The following is an 18,877-nucleotide window of genomic DNA, read 5'->3' as shown; positions in this document are numbered from 1 at the left end:
TACCCATAAGCCACCATTATTAAAGAGACATCTGTCACTATCTATGATGAGTTTTGGATCCATGGAGGTTTAATATTTAAACAGGCGCAACCTTTGTATGCTGTATCTAGTTCAATATGATAGATCTATGCTAACTAGCTAGCTAATCTTCCTCAATTGTTAGCTGTACTTGATCTAATCTTGGCAAAATACTAGCCTACTAGCTAGCTAATCACATCAATCATCAGCTAGCTAGTTAATGAGCATTTTGTTAACATTAGCTAACATAAGATGTGACTATATGTGGCCTTTACTGGTCACCCAGCAATATTTTTCTTGTCAACATAGAAAAGGCTTGCACATAATACAGGAAAGAAGAAAGTTGACAGAGGTCCATCGAGTATAAAGCTTGCTCAACTGGAGCATAAAGCAAAAAGGGGGTGTCACTTAGGACAGGTCAGCTAGTCATTGGTCTAATTTGATAAACTTAATTTACAGTTGTGTAGTTTAATCTATTGGAAAACATCATATTGTAAGATGCTGCATATTTGCATGTCCAATCTTTAGGAGTAACTAAATAAATTTAGTTCAGTAGACCAGTGCCATAAATGGAAGTGCACAAGTAGAGTATAAGTACCTCTAAAATCTACTAAAGTACAGTACTTGTGCTAATGTACTTACAGTAGTTACATTCCACTGATAATCATATATGAAATGTATCCCTGTGGCTGAGAGAAGGTTGGCATGTTAAGAGTGCAGTATGTGTGGCAGCTGCAGGTTAACACAAGATACTTGCAAACATATGCCATATGTATGGTCATGTATTCGGGGAAAGGGGTGTTGATATGTTGATATATCAAACAAGCACACAGACACACGCATGTTCTAAAGTGGGCAAAGATCCAGAAGATGACAGAGATTTACGGTCTGTGAGACACTCACCATTATGACAGATGTATGCATTCACACACGCAATCTGACTCACATACACACAGTCATGTGCCAGAGCATGCTCGTACACACATGCCCAGAGTTGAGATTTACAGTGTGGGTGGTGTGGGCATGATAACAAGGACACCTTGTTCAGCTGCTTTCAATGAGTACGCGCAAAAAAATATAGTGCTGTGGTAGAGACGTTTAACTCGAAGGTGACAAAAACACAAGTGAGAGAACACAGGTGAGAGACAAAAGCACACTAGGATGGGATGTGTCTGAAACACATTTTCATACTGTATGAATGAGTAACTGAACACATCGGCACTGTTGTTGTGAAAACACATGCTGTGAAGATTCATTTTTATGATTCAGTACCACATCCAAGTGTCAACAAACAAGAAAACGTAACATTTAATTATGTATTACACAGTATGTGATCTGTTTAATAAGGAATTCCTCTTGATGATTTCTGTAATAGCTTTTAATGCGGCACTAAATCCAATCTAATCTAATAATATAAAGAACAATCCAACCCCTACTGACCAGTTCTTTGCTCTTTTCGGAGAAGGCCTCCTGCACATACAGTCGTCCCACAGCATTGTCCATGTTGTTGTTGACGTAAAGTGCACACTGTCGCCACACTGCTGCCTCTGACGTTGTACCAGACAGAGCCTGCAGGGAGAGTAACGAGGCACCGATCAATTAGAGATGCAGGATAAACCACTCAGCACATTGGGTAAAGAGGCTCAGGGCGATTCTTTATTTGCACCTCCATTATGCATTACCATTACACTTAGGACTGTAAGAAATAGGACAGAGGGGAAATGAGGGCTAGGATTAGAAAGAGTAATAAACGTGGAGGAGGAACATGAATGGGGCTGAGTGTGGACATCTAGTGTTTATTAGAGCCCAACTGATAACCTCATATTGGCGTATGTGTCGGCAAGAAACTGCAGAACACAATAATTTGGATGAAGTCTTATAAGTCACCAAGGCATCTACATTTTAGCAATGTTAGCAGCTGTAGGGATGGCATTCCATTAGTCCACCACCTTGGTCCAGACTAAAAATAAAAATATCTTAACTATTGGATGGATTGCCATGGAATTTTTTGCACACATTCAAGGTCCTCAGAAGATTAATTGTACTGATTTTGGTGATAACTTTACTTTTTATCTAGTGCCACAATGAAATTGACAGTTTTTGAATGAAATTTCTTGACAACCTATGAATGAACTGCCACAAAATTTGATACTTTAATGCTTTAATGCTCCACCTGGAATTATGCATAATAACTCTGGCGATCCATTTACTTTTGATCTGGCACCACCAGCAGGTCAAACTTTGACTTTGCCCATTATTTTATTTCTTGACAAAATACCTGATAAACTAGATATTCCCATGAGCAACAGCTGAACTTTGGATTTAGTGCTAATTAGAATGATTTAATTATTTATTTTTGTTAATTATTTTATCAGCCTTTTATGCCTTCGTTTTCATAGGACAGGAAAGGGGAAGAGAAAGTGGGAGTAAAGGTCCGCAGGCTGGAGTCTAACCCAAGGCTGCTTCAGAGGACTCAGCCTCAGTACATGTGGTGCACACTTTACCAAAGGAGCTAACAGGATGCCCCATTAGAATATTTTAACATGGCAAGATGTTACATTTAGGGTGCTTTCACACCCAAAAGTCCGCACCAAGGTTCTTTTTTTTTTTGAGACTTTGTTTACATTTGGTGCAGTTAGTTTAGTTATGTTTGTGGAGGTGGGTGTGGTTGGCAGTCAGCTGCAGGAGAGAGAGAGGCTCATGAGAATCCTTTTTGATGAGTTAATTGGCACAACTGCTGCTGGTTTTCCTGATTGCACTCTCCCGTTTCCAGAAGACTTCTGCTCACCCAAAGAAGAGGAACTGTGCCTGAGATTTCAGTTAAAACAGAGCGGACTGGTGCACGTGTGCTGCAGGAGCCGGGCAGCCGCAGGCACATGTCATGTGTTGGTGATTTATGTTACTGTGTTCTGGGCAGAAGTCTCCAAAATAAAAGTACTATATATTGTCTGAGCTGGATCTGTGTGTCTTTGCTGGGGAAGTGGGGGTAGCGAGCTGCTACAATGTTATACCTCCATCCTGTTGTCATCACTGATATGGGATGCATCTCCCTATATTTGACAGTGATTGATTTATAAATGGGCGTGTGTCTGATGTCAGAGTGTTTACAATTTGGCAGGTTGCCTGACTTCCCCTTTATGGACAGACATGAATGAACAGAATCACATCGTCCACCGTGATATTATTATTGTGGAACTACTATCACTACAATAACCAAAGTGACACAATAACTGTAAGTGTTGTTTCAAAGGTGTCTATGTCCATTTGACTCTTTATAATGTCATTAGACTAGATGTAAATGATAAAATCTGGTGTCCTCCTGTCTCCATTGGTTCATTTTGTTTTTGTGCATTGTTTTTCCTTCTTCCAGGTCTAATGATATACTATCATGATTGGTCCGAAAGTCTGAACCATCCAAAAAGTGTTTCCACACTAGAAACAAACCTAACCATGGTTCATTCTAATCCAGACTGAGACCACCTCTTTTTGCCAGATGAAAGACTGGCTTTTTGGTCTGGGGGAGGTTTCACGCTTGTAATTTTAGTCCCTGATCAAACTGAATAGTCTGGACCAAACAAGGAGGCGTGAAAACACCCTTAGATGGTGACCATTGTAGACATTATACCTGCTAAACCTTAGCAAGTTAGCATTGTGACCATGGTGCTGTGCTAAGGTTAGTATTTAGCTCAAAGCATTGCAGTGCCTATGTACAGCCTCACATGGCTGTAGATTCTTAAGCTGCATTTCCACTCAGAGTAACCAGAACTTTTAGACCCAGGGACTGCTTTTCAAGGAACTAATAGGATCCTCCAGCCTGTTGTTGTCTGCATTTCTACTGTGGTCAAAAGATTGTTCTGCTTATGTGTGCAAGACTGGCTGCTTTGACATGTAATTTTTTCTCATGATAATACAACAAATGACTCTATATAAAGTGATGGACAGGCATCATTATTTGCACGCTGAATCCTGCCAGATTTAATTCAGAGAATGCTCAATAAGGCCTGGACTGGCTGAAATAAATTGCTGCAGTACTCAACCAATCAGAGAGCTGCAAGTCCTATTCTCAAAGTTCCTGAATTTTGGAAAGACCCTGAAAACGCATAGAGTTCTGCCAAAGGTTCCTAGTCCTTCAGCAATATTCCTGCAGTGGAAACCTAGCTTCAGTGTCGCAAAATCCTCAACCAACACATTTCGTGGTTCCTTGACTCCTGTTTGTTAAAAAAACAAATATTGTCCCGTACATCATTGTGTCTTGAAACATGCAAATATTCAGTATTTGTATCCACCTCAAACATTCAGTGTTAGTTGGCTCTTGTGTTTATCTACAGACAGATTGAGTTTCAAGGTATAGCAGTGCATGGTACCTTGCGGAAGGCTTTCCTGGTGTCCCTGTAGGCTCTGCTCAGGCCCACCACCATGTTCATAGCAAACCGCCACACCATGTAGTTCTGCAAATCCCTATGAGGAGAGGAAGGAAGTTCAGAGAAACGCTCTTGCTCACACAAAGCTACGATATATCAGTAATGGGTGAGCAGCTGTTTTCATTGCACGCACTGTGCTCCCGCCCCCACAAACGCACAAACAGGCTATTATACACAAACACACTACAGACTCATACACACAAACCTCTTGGTGTATCTGGCCAAGACAAGGTTGAGTCTTCTGTAATAGTTGGGGGAGTAGTTTATGACCTTCTCAGTGTCAGGAACACTGATATTGACTGTATCCAGTATCTTAGCGGTGAAGTAACTCCAGTCAAATACCTTCAGGACAGGTCCAAAAGCAAAGAAAGAAAGAACATGAGAAAGACGAAGGGTGAAGAAAAAGAAACAACAAATTCTGACAGATAAAAAGTGTATTTTTACCCTCGATTCAACCTCAAGGGTGAAGTTGGCGTTCAAATCACCCAGTTCCATCTTGTTGTAAAGCAACACTGGGTTGTTACGGTCCTCTGGAGTATCAGTAGCCTTGGAGAGTGTGAGACATAGAAGTTGAAAATCAAGAATGCTGTCACAACATAAACCTCCTGTTTCCTGACACATGCATACAATTTGCAGTGCAGGTCCAGCAGCAACAAACATATTTGGCATCCCAGGAGGCTTCAGGTCTGTAAATGTCAAAGCTCGAGCGGTGACGGCCTTGTAAAAGCCAGCAGCCGGGTGGAGGGGAAGTGAAGCATGGCAGTGAGTAGAGCAAGAGCAGCACAGAATGACAAACGTGGACTGTGGAAACCTGTTGATGTCTGAGAAAAGTTGTTGTGTAGGGATCAGCCTGGTTAACGGCTTGTTTTACACGGCAGCTGCTCCTGGCTGGAGCCACAAACTCACACAGAGGAGAGGTGGTTTGAGCTACAAATGGAGGAGTGGAAGGTCATACTGTCAAAAGTCGTTTGCTCACAAAATCCTCCTGTTGTGTGAAGTTGAGATAGGAGATAAGGCATGCATTGCAGCTGGAATACACGGTCTCTGTACTTTGCTCTTGTACAGTTTCACAAAGAACAAAAGATCTGCTATCTTGGCCTCTGCTGGGAAAATGTGAATGCAGGCTTACGTTGGCGATGTCTCTCTCCAGGTCCATAACTCGTGTCACTTCCTCTCTGATGCGAGTTTCATTGATGGCCAGTCCCCGGTCAGTGCGGATTAGCTTAGCCAGGTCGATCATGAACTGCTCGTAGGCCCGACATGCCTGTCAAACACACAATCATCCATGATATTTAGATCTTAACTTTACTTTCAAGCATACTTGCCGACATTACGACTTCAAAAATAGGGAGTATTTTGAAACCAAAACAAAGCTTCTGAGGGTTTGCCCTCATAGATTTTGTTTCCTCCCTTAGATTGACTTTTAAACAGTGAAAATAACAAAATAATCAGTACACATTTTTTGGCAAACACATGCTGACACTTATTAAGGGAAAGCCAGACCAGCAAAAGATCTTGCAAGAGTTTTAACCTAAGCCATGATCTTTCTGTAACCCCAACACAAGTACACATCTTACAAGAGGTTCGCAAATCAATAATTCCTCACTCACTCACTGAGGACACAGAGGAGGACAAGGTGTGAGCATGAATGTGTTAAGGTGAGTGAGATATAGCCATACAATATCTCACTCACCTCACAGGTGAGAGCAGCTCTCTTCCATGTCAGGAAATGACATTTGGTGTAGCTGTATTGTTGGCAAGGTGGACACAGTCGAGTTCTAGAGTCATAGGGCTCAGATGGGTTTTACAGTAACAGAAATATGTCATAAATCAGGAGAAATTTGTGATAACTGTGACCTCGAGAGGAAACCAGGAGAGGGCAATGAGAAATGGAAATTGGCAGGGTCGACACATTTTCTTTAAAAGCATAGATTTTCAAAGTTAGCTAATATTAGCAAAAGGCTAACTAACTAGCCAGCCTTTTGCAAACATTTGTTTATGTTAGCAAACTAGGTAGCTAATCTACAACAATTTCTTACCCAGTAAGTGAGCTTATCTAACTACAGCATTATCTAACTACATATATTACTATATGTTGTTCTTACAGGAAAGGAGCTTGTTGACTGTGGTACCACATTTGCTCATAACATTTTCATGACCCCTGAGCAAATAAACTGAGGGGGACTTCAAAGCTTTGTCAGCAGTCTCAGAATTTGAAAACCCCTGCTTTAAAGGACCAGTGTGCAGGATTTAGTGGCATTTGGCGGTGAGTTTGCAGACTGCAAGCACCTCATCTCACCCTCCCCTTCCAAGAGTAAGAAGAGTAGAACTTATAGTGGCCACGAAAACAAAAGGGCATATCCAAAGCCAGTGTTTCATTTGTCCATGCTGGGCCATTGTACAAATATGGTGGTGCAACATGGCAGTGCCCATCAAAGGCAACCCAGTTCCTCTGTATATATGACACTCATGAAAAGATATTTAATGGAGTATTATATTCCATTTCTGCCATATTCTGTGAATAAATCCCCATAAATCTTACACACTGGACACAGGAAGGTAAGAAGGTCACTGGTTTCAATTTAACCAATGACCAAAAACTGGAGGTGAGAGCGTGCACTTATGCACAGACATATACACACACACTCAGCCCCAAGCTAAGTGTGGTTGAGTGCTGCTTTCTGCATATCAATCAAGAGTCCATGGTAAACTCTAAAGTAAAACCAGAGCAGAGGATGTCTGCTCTAGTCACACACACACATCTGGTCTGGATTGAGACACAACAAAATCTGTTCTGGTTTGCTTCTTTCATTTTAATCATCACTTGCTGCCTCAGAGTGCATTTTTATTTCTCGTATACACACATGCTTGCAAATGCAGGTAAGCATGCAAACCAAACACAAAGTTAATTAAGGTACTGATGTTTCAACCGATGCCCTCATCATTTGTTGGGCATCATGTTTCCTGGAACAAACTCCAGGGGACATGGAACCCAGACTCAGTGGCACTGGCCCAAATGAACACATGGAGCTGTTTTCATCGTGCATCGGTTGAAAGCCTTAATTATATTACAAGTGTGTGTGGATCTGTATGTGTGTAAATGTGAACAAGAAGCCTACCTCTGCGTAGGGCCCGGTGCAAGCGTAGTAATCTCTGGACAAGAGGCCAAGGTTTGTCTGTTGGTCAAACTGCCAAAGAAATCACATTTGAAGAAATTGGTCTGTGGTTAATTTTCAATAAGAGAAAAAGAGACGAGGGCTTTCTGACAACAACTGCACACCTACATGAATGATGTGTGAGTTGGAGTCCCTGTCATCGGTGCCAACAAAAAAGTTGACCAACAGCTGAGTTCCATATTTCTCATTCAGCTTGGCAATGACATCCTCCAACCTCCATGTTTTGCCTGCAGAACGAAGAAGGACAGGAAAGTGAGATAGAAAGAATTTCCTGTGTGTGACATCTGCTGTGTGTGACAGTGGAAAGGAATAGTTTTGTGCAAAATACTTTACCATAATTGGTCTCCCAGTTGTCTACAGCTATGGGCCACTCAAACACGTCAGGCAGCATGTTGAGCAAAGGATCGCCTCCTCTGAGCTCAATTAAGCCTTAAACGGAGCGTGGATACAAACAAGCAAAAGTCTGTTTTTAATAGTGGATTTATTTTATACTGAATAAAAACTCAAAACCTTGTTATTATTCATATATTGTACTTCTTAACCAGCATAATTAATCTATGCAAATTTGGCTGCATTTGAGGAGTTTATTGATGTGGCTTCTAAGCCAAAATGCTTTGAAGAAAGTTTTTTTTTTTTTTTTTTTTTGTTTTGCAACACATAATGCCGTAAAGCTGTAAGACCTTCTTACTTTTAAAACTAATAATTAATAAGAATTGTTTTTGCAGATTTCTAATAACTTTGACAATGTAATAAACACATAACCCTTGATGACAGTACGGAAAATGTTCACTTTAGTACAAAAGAAGATACAAAAAGTGTTGACATCTGATGTCTGCTGACGCACTCTCATTGGTACAGGACTTGTAGAGGGTCTTAGCCTTGGTGAGAGCGGCGGCTTCCCCCTCCACTGTTTTTTCAAGGACACCTACAAATAGAGCAGAGAAACAGAACAAGCATGAAGGTAAGAAACAGAGACAGCAAGATAAAGAGGATAAAGGAATGCGTGTGGACCGGGGGAAGAGGAAAGAGAGAGGGGTGTAAATAACCTCAGGTACAATGTAGAGGTTTTTCATCTTTGTGGATTCAAAATAGAATCCAGCTGTCGTCCAGATGCATTTAATCACATTAATTAAGGCATGTCGTCTGTCCCTGTCAGACAGCGCCAACAAAAATAAAGTGATGACTTCAAGCTACCGCAGTACATAGCAACCAGTGACAATACAGACAATATGACAATTACTCATAGAAGGAAAAACAGAAAACATGTCATGGACACACACTGTAATAAACTGCTGTAAAAAAAAATGCTGCCACATTCTATCAGTAATGTACTATTATTCTAAACACAGGAAAATATAAATATAAGACACATTTACAGCATATCTCTGCAATTTACTGTTGTTTTTCATGAATATGAAGAAACAACAGCAAAATTGTCTAAATAAAATATACTACCAGTGTGACTCACTCTAGTATTACAAAGTAGACCCTATATTCTTCTATACAATATATACATTACTATACATTTTCTAATAAAAAAAACTGAAGGTAGCTACATTACAGTAGTGTAACTGTAGAAATAATGGTATAATAATGGAAACCCAGCTGCCACTTTTTAATGTAATTTCACAGGGGAATGTGTTACATTGCATGCCACAGTATTGTGTGTTTCTTGCTGTGCTCTCCTGTGACCAGGTGTTGCACCTCTCCTCCATGCGGCCACAGTCAGTGATTGCCGTCAGTCAGGCCAGGCCAATGAGGCCTGGTGTTTAAAAGCAGGCAGAGAGCAGCAAGACAGGGCAGGTGGGCCATTTGGCAGATGTCAGTCTGTGTGTTGTAGTCCATAGTCAGTGGGACATCAGGCTATACTGTGTGTGGCTAGTATAATGCTAGCGAGAGGCTAGTGTAATGCCGGCATGGGGATAGCTGCTACCATAATACTAGCGTGGGCCAGGCTTGGCCAATTTATTCCCTTCTCGGAGGGAGGATACTTTTGTGTTGGTCTACTTTGTGTTTTACATACTCTGAGCCACCATTGTGGAATCTAACACAGTACAAGGGGGAAAACTGTCATGCACAAACAAGCGCTATAAAACTGATGGAAAACAGATGTAATTGTATTTTTTCTTAGTATGTACAGTAACTAGAGTACATGAAGAACCTTTTCACATGACAGATGCTGCAGTTTGTATACAGGCCATTAATTAAAGGTCATATTGTGTTCAGAGGACAAATAAAGCTTTAATTTTGGTTTTCCTTTACTGAAAAGACTTCAGTTTTCACTGTTCTGGCAATTCTTCAGCATCATATTAAGTCCACTTGCCAACTTTGAAAAGATCAAACATTATATGATCAAATGCATAACAATAGCTAGTACACCAGTACACAAACACAAAATGTTCCCTGGTCCTGTGCTTGGCTCAGCTTTGCTTTGAATGATTGAATAAATAATCAAACACGAACTTTTTATTAGTTGAAGTGCAATTAATCATTTCATTTGGGTGATTAAAATTATTTTGGTCCTTTGTTGTAGAGGTCAACCCTGTCATGTGAACCACAAATTAGTGGCACCATGCAATGCATATTTTAATCTCTGGTTGCTATGAATTGGACTCTTAGGATGGCAACAGTAAGCAAGGTGAAGCCAGTGACCTCGGAGCAGCAAAAAAGGTGGAAAGAAATCAACGAGCAGTAAAGCTGAAGGTGTGGCTGTAAAGGGCCATTTGGAAACAAGAGCGAACGCCATTGCTTGTTTTATTGCTTGCGTTCATTGCCTCTTCAACACCTGTTGTGGGCATATGGACGCCAGTTAGCTCAGCCTCGGGCTGGATAGCGTTTCCAGGTAGACAGCTAATCAAAATGAGTGATAAGTGTTTGGGCGTAAACTTACTCAGCTGAGGGGGAGGAGAACGGGACCAGCAGTACACTTTTTCTGTGCTGCCTTAAGGCACAGAGTTGCATATTGTAGCTTTAAAGTGTAACCATTCCCTCAGGATCTGTTGTCGCTTTCCAGTAGCATTGAACACGAGAACGAGCATTCAGATCATCAAGGTTCAGCCTGCCGCCCACATGGTAAATTTGGTGTTTTTCTACAAAAACACCGTGGTGAATAGAAGTGTTTTGTTGTGATAGCGTTCTTGCCCTCTGTCCTATGAAACAAGAAAACCTCACACCTACTCAACAGGCGTCTCAAACTTTACCTCAGCTTCAGCTTAAACCATCTGATGATTTGTCAGAAAAACCAAACATAAGAAAGAACTTAACTGTGTCTTCACTGCTGCACTATATAACTACAACCTCGTGAACCTGACTCTCACATCACATCAGTTTACAGCAGTTCTAGTATGTTGGGGCTCCTGTGTGCTACGGGGATCTTCTTAAAGAAAACTTGTGTTTTTCCTGTCAGAGACTGGGAGCTCAAATCCTGACTCAGTGACTACAGCAAGTTAGTTCCAGCTGTGATGATTTACATCCCACGGTTGTCTAAGTGTGGAGAGATTTGGGAGGGTTTTGCAGAGATCCCTCAAAATCCACCTGGTCATGGTTCCATAGCTCAGCACTACTCAGTTAAACTGAAAACCATTAAGTATTTTTTTTAAAAGAGCATAACCATATATTTTTTTTAGACAAAACTACAATATTTTCCATTTTTGGCCCCGGAGAATGAGTGTTGTGTCATTTTACCTGGTTTTGCATTCAGCCTTTTTTTACTCTTAGAAATAAGGTTCCAAAAAAGATCTTCTCAGAACCATTTGCTTGTGAAGAACCCTTTTTTTTTTGAAGAAAGGGGTCATCAAGGTTCCTTATAAGACTAGGAGTTCCTTTAAGAACCCTTTTCATCCAAATAACTCTCTCTGGACCATGCAAGGATCTCAACAATCCTTGAAGAACCGTTTGTTCTTTGTAGCATAATCTAAAAGGGTTCCAAGATAAAACCCTTGGAATATAAAAGAGTTCTCAGTAGCACCCTTTAGGTGGGTTTTAGATAGATAAAACACACTGGGTGGGTTCTTGTTTAGTGTAATTCGATGGTGGAAAGATTCTGGATAGAGCCCCAGGGCTAGGGGTGGAACCATTACACCATAGGTTCTCTGAAGATCCTTTCAAGGCAGGGTTTGGGTGAAACCTGTCACAGATGGTTCTAGGTCCAATCCTTTGAGTTCCACATAGAACTCTATGATAGGGCTCAAAATAAAACCTTTATTAATAGTTCTACCAGGAACCACAAAGTGTTCTCCTATTGGGATAAGCAAAGAACCCTTTAAGGTTCTAGTTACCATCTTTATTTCTAAGAGTGTATGTACCATTTACTTTTCCAGAAGTGTGTGGGTTGTTATGTAGAGTGCGTAGGATTCATGATGTGTCTATTTGTTCTATAAAGACTGAATCATGAATAATGGATGATGTAAATCTCTTTAAAGTCAAAGCGCATGTGATAAACTTCCTGTTGCCTTCGTGCAAAATGTGCGTAAATGGTTGACCTCATGATTGTTTTCGCTATTGTTTATGGTAATTTCAAAGATAAGGCATAAATAGGCTGTTGAAATTGTATGAAAGCAGGCAGAAGCATTTATGAAAGTCGCAAGCAAAAATGTTTGTCATTATATCCATGTACATTTAAATTTATATCACACATTATTGCATTTGGATGTATATGGAAGATGTGCAGTGAATTCATTTATATGTTTATTTCAACCATTTTAGAATTATGCATTTGGATGGGCTATTATATGGCACGCATGTACCCACAAAAAAGGTTCATGAAGTTGTCAGATGAGGGAAATGAATTGGGAGCGCTAACATTACTTTTCATCCAAAGTCTGTAGTAGCATTCTAATTCCTCCATTCATCAGGTTTTTGAAGTTTGAAAATGCAATTAATTATTAGCATCACCTATCTTAGCATCTCAGAATCTGTCTCTTTTGTGCACTCACAAAGCTGCCACTCGTAATCCACCAATTTATTGTGTATTAGCGACTGTGTCAATTGCTCAGCCTCCCTTGTTCTTCAAAGAATACAAAAACTTGGATTAAGATTAAGTTTGCATATGGCTTTTAGCTGCACAGAGAGGTCTAACCCAACCTGCCCATAACTATTAATTGTGCCACTTACAAAAAACATGCTCTGTAAAATTTAAATGATTTTTATCCAGATGCGAGAAGAGCACAAGTTCATATCAATTAAACTACATTTTTAAAAAAAATTAATCCAACTAAGAATGGGAATCAGCCTACTTTCATATTTTAGAAAAGCCAATACCACTCTCATATCTGTACGTTTAATCCAGCAGCTAGTTATCTTAGATTAGCACAAAGACTGGAACCAGCTAGTCTGGATCTGTCCAAACATAACAAAATCCACCTGCCAGCATTTCTGCTTATTGATGCATTGCATCTTGTTTGTTATAGGTCTGAGTGTAAAATCAACAATTTGCCATTTTAGTGGGCGCTATATGCTGGAGTATTTCTTGGCTGGGACTGGACCAGCACCCAAAACCCTATAAAATGGCAAAATGCCGCACAGTGGTACACAGCACAGTATAACTGGAATTGCTAGTTTCCAACTGATGCATTTTCAAATGTTATGTGAGTTGCAAATGCACTTGTGCCCATCTGTGCACCTATGAGCATGCTGGTCTTCAAATAAAGTGTGGTCAAGTGCATTGCGGGCACATTGCCATCTTGAGCAGTAGAAAGCAACATTGACCAACAAAACCTGGTCTGAATGGCACAGCGTTTTCCTGCTATTTAAAAAGAGTATTATTCAGAGAGTAAGATGCACCTACATAGGTGGGTTTACAACATGCTTACACCTATGTGCTTGTTATACACACAGCAGTGCAAATCAGAGCATTTGCTTATATGCAGTCAAATGGAGCTGTTGATGGGACGAGGGATGGGAGACAGTGGAGGCAGGACCACATACCTGTCCCTCAGTGAAGACGAATGCTGCCATAGCTTCGCTTATGCAGCCAGGCTGTAACAGACGTCTGTAATCTCCTGTCAGATGATTTGGAGACTAAGCTGTCTATGAACTCCCCATTGCTCTGGAAGTCACTATTGTGTTGCCTTTCAATGGGTCAGTCCAGCATCTCTGAGTTTGTGCACAAACTGATATATTTCCTTAGGAGAAAACTGTTCACTGTTCAAACCTGGCTTTTAAAGGGAAATAGAGATGATTTCATGTTACACCCAAAACACACATGATTAATTAAGAGAAATATAAATATCTTTGCGCCTTTTCCAGATTATGCACCCTAAATGCACTTGCACCATATACTTCAGACCATGCACTATAGATTCCTCAAATATGGCCCAACATGTTACTTAGAGAGGTCTTAGACCATTAATTTTCTCTTTTGGCCAGAAAATGAATTAACAAAAATAATTTAACTTTTAATAGAATTATCCATTTAAAGAAAACCCTCTAAACATGGTTTCAGTATGGCTTGACACTCATAAAACTATCTCTTATGAACGTTGCATGGACATACACCAACATAGTACACATCTCTATGCAACTCTGGGATCAATACAGGAAAGAGGATGGATCTTAAATTACACAGCCAACTGACAGGAAACTCTCCCCCGAGTCCAACTAGACATCACTCATGTCACCATGAGTTGGGATCAAAAGATAAAGATGAAGAAAATTAGATTTTTTTTTTTTTTTCAATGTAATTTTCGGGACTTAGTGACAGACGAATCAGCATAAAGACAGTTAGATAAAGCACTTAGCATATTTAAGACAGGGTTTATCCCTTTCTTTAATCTCCAATTTCATTTAATGCCACACCACATCATCGTGTCTTCACAACACCTGTTTTGTTATCGCATAATTTATGAAAAATTCATTCTACCTTCATTCAACTTAGCAGTCCATAAATATCCTAAATCTAATTCATTATTTTCATTCGTTGTTGTTTACTGCTTTGAGTCATTTCTTTCCCGTATTTCTACTTGTTTCAATCCTTGCATGACTGGGTTTTACTTCAGCCTCTTTGTACCCTTTCATTTTTCTAATCCTCCCTTTTGCTCATTACCATGTGTGCACTATTTATGTGCTCATTTAATCTTAATGAAGTCCTGAGATAGGGACCCTTCACAGGGCGCTTCCTGCAAAAGGGCACAGATCATGTGTGTGTGATTGGATTACTGACTGCCTGGTGCTAATGTTTAACCACAGCAAAGGCTTACCCTCTTGCACACACTCTCTCTGTCTCTCTCCCCCCATGTGTGTGCGTGTTTGGATTTATTTGAGAATGGATTTTGTGCCACCTGATGTTTGTTTGAGACATCACGTCAATTTGAGCCAAACCACTCAGCGTGATACAGAATCTGAATTTTGAGTTTCTCCTCTCTGGATTGCCATTTTATCCTTGACTGACTCTCGTTGCACTAGGCATTTAACTTGCAGTGTTTTCAGTAAGAGTTTTGCTTCCAATTTATCATTATGACGCATTTCTTTATGGTACAGAATATTACACACAGAAGCAGTAAATGAAGATGAAACCGAAATGAGTTGACACTTTGAGAGTCTCAATCAGCCACAATAGTACTGTTTACTGTTCTGTATGTGTTATGAAAATATAAAAGACTATTTTCTTCTGCAGTTATTGTTTTAAATTTTTGCAGTGCAATAAACCCATTGCGAGGAGACACGTTTGACAATTAGAATAACTTCAAAATGTCATGCCAACCAGTACATCAGCCCATTAGAAACTCCCTTAACTGCCTTAATGAGACTGTCAATAGATTCGTTGTGGTACTTAAGGATTATAATATTGAGTTCTGTCAGATTTTTGTTTGCAATACAGGTGGTGGTTTATATTTAGTTTAAGTTTCAGATCATTGGATGTGTGATGGTGTTTGAGATACAGCACATATTTTGGAGTAGCAAACTGAGAGAAACTATTTCAGGTGTCCATGGCTGGACAAGTAAAAAGTTGTGTTTATTCTCTGCATATATAATGTTTGGGAACTGACCATTGGAGCACTCTCAAACCTTGGATGGGCATCAAAGTCTCCTGGTTAAAAGATAATAAAAAAAATGAAATAAATAAAAGTGTAGTTCTTTGATATAAAGTAAAAAAAAGTCTGTCTCCACAAAAATATAAACAAGTTCCAAGGTCCATTTAGATACAAAACATCCAAACACCGCATTTAAAATTCTAATGCTGGCACCACTAATGGCAACCAGAAGTTAGGGTAAAGTGGTTCACTTTAAAGGACCAGTCTGCCCCCCGAGATGGCCTTTTTGCATTTTGTTTGTTTGTTTGTTTATGTTAAAGTGGCAACCACCATAGATTCTTCTGTGACCTTTTTCTACACACATGTACATGTACACGCCAGCACATCAGCCCAGTGCAGCAGGGATCTGCATCTCCATTACAACAGGGCTATGCACGTAAATGTATGTCTTTTAAGTGAAGATGCTGTAAAACAGTGAAAAAAACGTGTTTCATTTCTGATAAATTCTTCCCAATAAAACTACCTTGTTATTCAAATGTTTCTGTTTGGGTTTATTTATTGTTATTTCTGGGTTTTCTTCAGCAGCAACTTAATACGACTCCAGTACGACTCAAAGCAAACTGGAAACAATAAAATAAAGCAGATACCGCAAAGTACAAACACTAACAAAGGAGAGAAACTAAACTTCAAACCACAGAGATTCAGTTCGAAGCTACAAAAGTAAGTGGACAGAAACATCTTTCTCTCTGGGATCCTGTTGCAGAGTTGAGTCTCGCAACACACACTTGTTCGAGGGGGAGAAGGGGGGTCACCAAAGGTTTGGCCGTGATCGGAGTGAGGTCACCGCAACCCACCTGGAGTCGGGTGCGCTTTGGCCCTCTCCAGAGAGGATCCATCTTGAGCATGACTTGGCACAGTTCAGCATGTTAAAAGTGGTAACGGAAAAGCCCCACTACATGCTTGGAAAGGGAGGAGTGAGAGTATGGGTGTCCCTCTGGAGGAAATCTTCAACCTCACTGCTATGTGCCACTAAATCCCCCCCACTGTTTTTTTTTAAATGGGGAGTCAATTTCTGATGAATTTGGCCACAATGGCATGAAGTTCTGAATTTGCTACAGTTTGCATCCGCACATCTGACTGGCTTCTTGTCCATTGCAATGGCAGCTTAGGCCCATGGGTATCTTAGAGCCATCTGCCATACCAAATGCCCAGAAAACAACATGATTTCTCAGATATAACATGGTCATAACATAATCCTATAGTTTCATTAAATGATATATGAGACTCCTGTGTGTCTCTGTTGAGAAAAACTGAGGATAATATTTAAGAATATTAAGAAATTGTACTGTGGTTTACAAGTAAGGAGTAACACCTCCAGACCCAGTGGCTTATCCCACTTCACAACTACAGCATGAGCTAAAATCATTACCTTGTAGCCCTTTAATAGCAACCAACCCTGAGAAGAGTCTTAGTTGACCAAATTTTCATTAGTCTGGTCATTGCAAAAAAAACAAACAAAAAATAAACATAAAACGAACAAAATCCATTCAGGAGCTGTGCCGTGTCAGTAGGGCCAGGACAAAGTATCAGGAGATGGTTCCAAGTTAGATCCTATCTCGGATCAAGGAATTCACTGGCTATAGGTTGCATTATGCACTTAACTGCACCAGGTGAGCACTGGTGTTTGTTTACACTGCTAGTGCAGAAGTTTTGTACCATCAAGAGTAAAAAGTTTTCAGGTCTGGGCAAGGAAACCCAGCAGGCAATGTTGCTGGGGTGCATTACACCAGAACCAGAGCCAGGTGAGCAAACTAATGAACAAACTCAGCAGCCTTCTAGTGAACACAGCTGGACCAGTACTGAACACCAACAGAGGCCAGTTTGATGACAGAGAATACAGTACCAAGGTGATTTACCTCAGCACCAACCAGGACTCTGACTCCAGGGATGACAAAGACTTGAGTATTTGTTTTAGTTATGTATTTCTGTGTTTTGAACAAGACGTTATACTGTGTTAAAAAACATTAACAAAATATTTAGTTTGGTTGCTAGTTGTTCTGACACATTCACATTCATTTCCATTAGCATTTGACAGGTATCTCACTTCCAGTCTCTTGTAAAATGTATATTTCAAGGCGCATTATCAGGGTTTTGTATTTCTCTGTAATGTAGTACAGTCTTAACAATGTTACTTATAATAATCTTTCCGAGCCCTGGACCTCAGACATAAAGACACTAAAAAAAACAGATTTAAATAATCACATGAATATGATAAACATGCCTTGTCAGCTGAAGAAACTCTTCAATCGGGGGCAGCAATATCAGTGAGTTAACTGAAAACAGATATTCTGCTCAACAGTATCCTGCAGTTAGCATATAAGCCAAAAACCACTGATTTTGATGAGCTCCACTAGTCCTGCCATTGCGTCAAATTTTGGACATATCTGTCATTTACTCAGTACCATGCTGTCAGTCAAAGTCCTTTAGCAAGGCCTTTGGCAAGTATTAGAGTATATAAAGGTCTGTCATGTGCCCAGTACAGTGTTGGCTGTGAGACGGCTAAAAGGGCAGATTATTACCTTGGTGGAGGTCTAAACTCTTTCCTGTTATTCATAAGCATCCTAGCTGAGAAAAACATATTCAGTTCGGGATTTTTATTAAGTATATTTTTGTTGGCCAAGAATTACTGCATTAATATTCATATTATTTTACTTGGCCACAAATCTAGGGACTGCTTTCTTTATTTGATATGTTTATGAGACATACAGTGTTTGTGGTGTTGAGCAATGGTTCTGACTGGAATTTTGATATCAGAGAGGTCAGGTAAAAAATACATTTATCTCATTGTAGTCAGCACTGTTTGACATAAGCTCTGTTTCAATTATTGTTATCACAGCGAAAACACAGACATTCAGTCTCTTAGGCACTGTATGTCATAGACTGTTAGCAGTACGCCTGACAAACATCTCATATCTGAACACTCCTCTGACGTCACAGACATGCTTTGCCACTCAGGGTGATGAAAATTCGACAAGAAACATAAGCTGGCTCGTGTGTTGCATGCCTCCGGCTAGAATGATCTCTGTGCAATAAGATTTAGACCTGGAGTCATGCGAGAAGAAGCACCTCCTGTAATACAGAAGAGCAGTTCACTCATGCTCATAAAAAGTCACACGCACGTACTCATGCACAGATGGACGTACGCACACTGGGGTTTAGCTTGGAGATGACTACCACATGCTGTTTCACATTTCCTGGCTTATCCTCAAAGCTCTTCCTCACTACACCTCAA

At 40.2% G+C, this 18,877-nt stretch overlaps 1 protein-coding gene across 2 annotated transcripts in view; it reads right to left on the bottom strand.

Moving 5' to 3' along the window:
- Positions 1-18,877, bottom strand: part of LOC146328805 (neprilysin-like) — a 45,354-nt gene that overhangs the window by 9,170 nt on the left and 17,307 nt on the right. For both annotated transcript variants that reach the window (XM_084717821.1, XM_084717822.1), the window contains exons 5-13: positions 8,460-8,540; positions 7,949-8,044; positions 7,724-7,842; positions 7,559-7,627; positions 5,569-5,703; positions 4,884-4,985; positions 4,645-4,781; positions 4,383-4,476; positions 1,459-1,587 (exon numbers count right to left, since the gene is read on the bottom strand). In XM_084717821.1, the coding sequence (XP_084573947.1) occupies positions 1,459-1,587; positions 4,383-4,476; positions 4,645-4,781; positions 4,884-4,985; positions 5,569-5,703; positions 7,559-7,627; positions 7,724-7,842; positions 7,949-8,044; positions 8,460-8,540 (962 nt within the window). The remainder of the gene's footprint in view (positions 1-1,458; positions 1,588-4,382; positions 4,477-4,644; positions 4,782-4,883; positions 4,986-5,568; positions 5,704-7,558; positions 7,628-7,723; positions 7,843-7,948; positions 8,045-8,459; positions 8,541-18,877) is intronic.

The sequence above is a fragment of the Lutjanus erythropterus genome, chromosome 4 (genome assembly GCF_056507025.1).
Source record: "Lutjanus erythropterus isolate fLutEry1 chromosome 4, fLutEry1.hap2, whole genome shotgun sequence".
NCBI lineage: Eukaryota > Metazoa > Chordata > Actinopteri > Lutjaniformes > Lutjanidae > Lutjanus > Lutjanus erythropterus.
This window is presented reverse-complemented; position numbering and strand designations above follow the sequence as displayed.